Source organism: Empidonax traillii, unplaced genomic scaffold (genome assembly GCF_003031625.1).
Source record: "Empidonax traillii isolate 1590-97213 ecotype Southwest subspecies unplaced genomic scaffold, ASM303162v1 scaffold5662:size7521, whole genome shotgun sequence".
NCBI classification, from domain to species: Eukaryota; Metazoa; Chordata; class Aves; order Passeriformes; family Tyrannidae; genus Empidonax; species Empidonax traillii.
The window spans coordinates 1-3,861 of NW_020960855.1; the positions used below are offsets into that span (position 1 = coordinate 1).

At 58.9% G+C, this 3,861-nt stretch overlaps 2 protein-coding genes across 2 annotated transcripts; one reads left to right on the plus strand and one right to left on the minus strand.

The window, feature by feature from the left end:
* Positions 1–540: 540 nt before the first annotated feature.
* On the plus strand, positions 541–2,007 carry LOC114073197 (28S ribosomal protein S26, mitochondrial-like; the record flags this gene model as incomplete). The annotated part of the gene is made up of 3 exons (XM_027910988.1): positions 541–678; positions 930–1,053; positions 1,318–2,007. Coding segments are annotated over 3 exons (394 nt in total), but the record flags the coding sequence as incomplete, so codon positions are not given.
* Positions 2,008–2,426: 419 nt separating this feature from the next.
* LOC114073200 (neurophysin 1-like) lies at positions 2,427–3,530 on the minus strand. The gene is made up of 3 exons (XM_027910991.1): positions 3,372–3,530; positions 3,079–3,280; positions 2,427–2,529 (listed from the first exon to the last, which is right to left on the minus strand). The coding sequence occupies exons 1-3, from the start codon at positions 3,528–3,530 to the stop codon at positions 2,480–2,482; spliced, it is 411 nt and encodes a 136-aa protein (XP_027766792.1). The 3' UTR covers positions 2,427–2,479.
* Positions 3,531–3,861: the final 331 nt, after the last annotated feature.

Consider the following 3,861-nt stretch of genomic DNA (forward strand, 5'->3'; position numbering starts at 1 on the left):
AGCTGACTGGACAGTGGGACTGCTGGGTAGGGGGATATGAGGTTGCTTTAGGGCAGGGGAGGGTTGGAGGCTGGCTGAGACTGTGTATGGGGCTGGTTGAAGGACAGGGGGCTGGGGGACTTCTGTAGGGTAAGGAAGGGTTGGGGGTCTGGCTGTGGACCTGGGTATGGGGCAGGGGGCTGGGGGGCTGCTGTGGGAAGGGTTGGAATTGTGGCCATTTGGAGCTGCTGTGGGGCAGAGGGAGAGTTGAGGGCTGGACGTGGGACTGCTTGAGGGAGAGGAGAGATTTTTGGGGCAGGAGTAGGTTGGGGGATCTGGGGCTGCTTTGGAACAGAGGCAAATAGACCTAGGGATACTCTGGGGTAGGAAAGGGACGTGGTAGTGGGATCGGTGTAGGGCAGGGAAGGGTCAGGGTGGTAGGACTGGGAACCATGTGGGACAGGGTGGTGGGGCTGGCTCTGCTGTGGGGCAGGTCTGGGGGAACCCCCAGTGCTCCCAGCCCCCAGACAGGAGCTCAGTGCCCTCCCCTCCTCCCTGCAGGGCCGAGTTCAGGGCCGAGGTGCTGCAGAAGAAGCGGGAGGAGCACCTGGGCGGGGAGAACTCCTCGGAGCTGCTGGAGGAGCACCGGCGCCTGATGGCCTGGAATGACGAGGAGAACGCCCGGCAGCGGGCACGCAGGTCAGCAGGATCCACTGCCCTGCGTGGCTTTGGCTTCTGCTTGTGCAGATCTAAACTCAGTCAGAGCCAGGCTTAATTCTCGTGAAGACCGTTGACCTAAATTGTGACCTTTTTTAATGAATCTGCCAACGCAGCAGTTCCCGCGCCTCTTGAGGCTGAGGGGCGAGTTAAGGGGCTCTGGGCAGCTTCCTGCTCTCCTAAGGATGGAAGTTTTTGTCCATCAAGTTTTTGTCTTCCCTTTTGTCTGGCAGAGAGGAGAGACTCAGGAAAGAAGCGGAGGAAGAGAAGAGGAGAAAGTTGGAGGTCATGGAGAAGCAGACCAGGAAAATGGAGGCCTTCATGAAGGAGAAGGAGAAGGAGGTTCTCCAGCTGCAGGTAAGAGCAGCTGGTGCCTCCCGGGGGACAAGCTGCCAGCAGTCCCTGCGAGGGATTTGCTGGCAGCCCGTGGGAGCCATGTGGAAGCCGTGGGCTTGTTTTCCGGGGACCTTTCAGTTGGTAGCTGGGAGCGCAGAGCGTTGGCACCTTCCAGGGGCGCTGACAGCGCGTGGATGGGAGAGAGGCTGAGCCAGAGCTCTGGGAACGGGGTGGAATAATCCCGAGGGGATAACCCTGAGGGAATAATCCCTGTCCTTGGTTCAGGAGGAAGCCAAGAGCTTCATCACCCCCGAGAACCTGGACGCGCGGATCGAGGAGTGCCTGGACAACCCGCGCAACTACAACTTCGCCATCGACAAGGACGGGCGGGTCGTCAAGCGCACGATGCTGTCGTAGCAGCCCCGGGATGGGGCTCCTGGCCCACTTTGTGCCCAGAACCTCCTCCCCAGAAGACCTGGAATTCTTTTTAGTGTATAAATTGACCACGGAAGTGGTGCAGAAAGGCTGCGGGGTCTGGCTGTGCTGCTTCCGAAGGGCGGAACGCCTGCGGGAAAGGGGGTGAGGGTGGAAAACTTGGGCTCTTTGGAGGCTCCAGCTGCCTGGCTCAGCCCTGTGTGGCTGTTGCTGTGCCTGTGATTCCACCTCCCACGAGTTTGGATCCCTGCTGCCTTCACACGCAGCGTGTGGGGAGAGAAGCAGGAGCGGTCCTGAGGCAGATCCTGGCTCTGAGCTCCGTGCTGTCAGCCCCTCTGGATGCTTCCGAAGGCAAACGAGGGCTGAATGGATTTTTAGGGAACACTTGCCCTCGTCTTTTTTTTTTGTTGCTCGGTGAAAGGATTAATTGTTCCTCCTGATTTCTGCTGGGCTGGAGGGGCCTGTCATCCCTCCAGCTTTGAACCCTCCTTTGCACATCCCTTGGTGTGGCTGAATGAGAAAATACGTCTGAATGATCTGAGGTTTTTGGTGTCTCCTTATTCCCCACCTTCAGCCTTATTTTACTCATCACCTTGTGTCGAAGGTGTAGATCAAACTGTAATGACTCTGGGTGTTCTGGGTTGTTGGGGTCTTGCAGACTCTCAGCTTTGCCCTGAAACTGCTGGGTTTAGGTTCAGCCAGAGCCCAGGCTGACTGACCACAGGTCCCTCTGCCCTCCCTCCCTCAGAGAATTCACCTGAAATCCTCACTTTTTACCTCCACTTTTCCTAAAAATGTCTTTTTCTCTCCTCATGAGCCCACACCCAAACCAGGCAAGAACACAAAAGCCACAGATTTCTTTTAGGGTTGTTCTTCTGTACAAGTTTTATTTCTATTTAAGCTCATCACTCCAGGCCGAGTCACAGCCCTCAGCTCGTTTATTCCCAGCCCGAGGCCAGGCTGGGATAGTGGGATGGAGATTTGGGATCCTGTGGGTTCTGTCCTGGGTGGGCTACACGAACAGCAGCTCTTGGTCACAGGATGAGTCAGTCCCACAACCCTCTGTGAGGGGAGAGAGGGGGGAGTGTGGTGTGAAAGCAGAAACCCCCCCAAAACAGTCCCCAGAGACCTCCCAAACCAGCCCCCGGGGACCCCGTGGTTCTGGGGTTTAATGAGCTCAGGCTCCCACCGTGCTCCCTGGAGTTCCCTGGGATTAGTAGTGGGATCTCTGGTAGTTTAATTTAGGGAGGAGGTTGGGATTTTTGGAAAACCCACGAGAGCAAGAAGCGACGTGGGTTGCTGTACCCCACAAGGAGTGCTGCCATGCCCCATGGGAATCCTGCACTCGGCCCCCAAATTCGGTTGCCGTCTGCTTCCCTCCTGCCCCAAAACCTCCCTGAAGGGTCTGATATCCCTTCCCTGGCATCGGGATAAATCTGGCATGGAGCAGGGGGGGCCAGATGAACTGACACATGGGTGGGACCAAGACGATCCCTTGGGCATCCTCCCCTCTCTCGCCCTCCTGTATAACCCCGAACTCCTCCCAGGAATGGCGGGAGGCCCTCGTGACAGGAATCCCAGGATCGCCGGGAGGTCCCGGGACTCGCTCACCGGTGCTGCAGCAGATGCCGGGGGCGGCGCAGCTCCCGCCGGTGCCGCAGGGTTTGTGTCCCGACTCGCAGGGGGCGGGCAGGAAGTTTTCCTCCTGGCAGCGCAGGGTCTCGGAGGTGCCGATGTAACAGCCCAGCTCCTCCCCGCAGCAGATGTTGGGCCCGAAGCAGTGGCCCTTGTTCCGGGGGCCGCAGGGCAGGCACTGCTCGGGGGAGGGAGGAGGAGGGGGGGAAAGAAGGTTGGGAAGAAGGGAAGGATGAGGTTAGGGATGCTCCATCCCCACCAGGACCTACCTTCCTGATTTCCATGTCCATGACGGCGCGTTTGCCCCCGATGGGGCAGTTCTGGATGTAGCAAGCGGAGGAGAGAGCCAGGAGCCCCAGGAGGCAGAGGGCCAGAGCCTTGCAGGACATGATGGCGGCGGGACGGGGAGAGTTTTTTTGGATGCTCATCCCCAACCACCGCCCCTGTATTTATAGTCCCGGCTCCTACTTAGGGATTCTGGGCACCGGCATCACCCGTGCTCCTTAAAAACCACAAGGCATTGCTTCCCACACCGGAGGGCTGGGTTAATAGCTGGAGGTCGAGGACGTGAGGGCAAGGCCAAGGTGTTGGTTTGCTCCTCGCTGACGGCTCCGACGGCCGCGGCGGGAACGTGCGGAGGCTGCGGATGGACTTGGGGGCTCAGGGCCCTTCTCTACCAGCTCTGCTGAGCTGTGGTGTGTCCCTCCGTGTCCTGCTGGGAGCCCCTCTGGCATGGGGAGGGTGGGGATGAAGGCAGGC

Bases quoted from the DNA above. Each gene is read 5' to 3' on its own strand.
- LOC114073200 (XM_027910991.1), bottom strand. From the start codon at position 3,530: ATGAGCATCCAAAAAAACTCTCCCCGTCCCGCCGCCATCATGTCCTGC. The intron at 3,281-3,371 runs GTAGGTCCTGGT...TCCCCCGAGCAG, and splicing joins TGGACATGGAAATCAGGAAG to TGCCTGCCCTGCGGCCCCCG. The intron at 2,530-3,078 runs GTGAGCGAGTCC...CTCCCCTCACAG, and splicing joins CGGCATCTGCTGCAGCACCG to AGGGTTGTGGGACTGACTCA.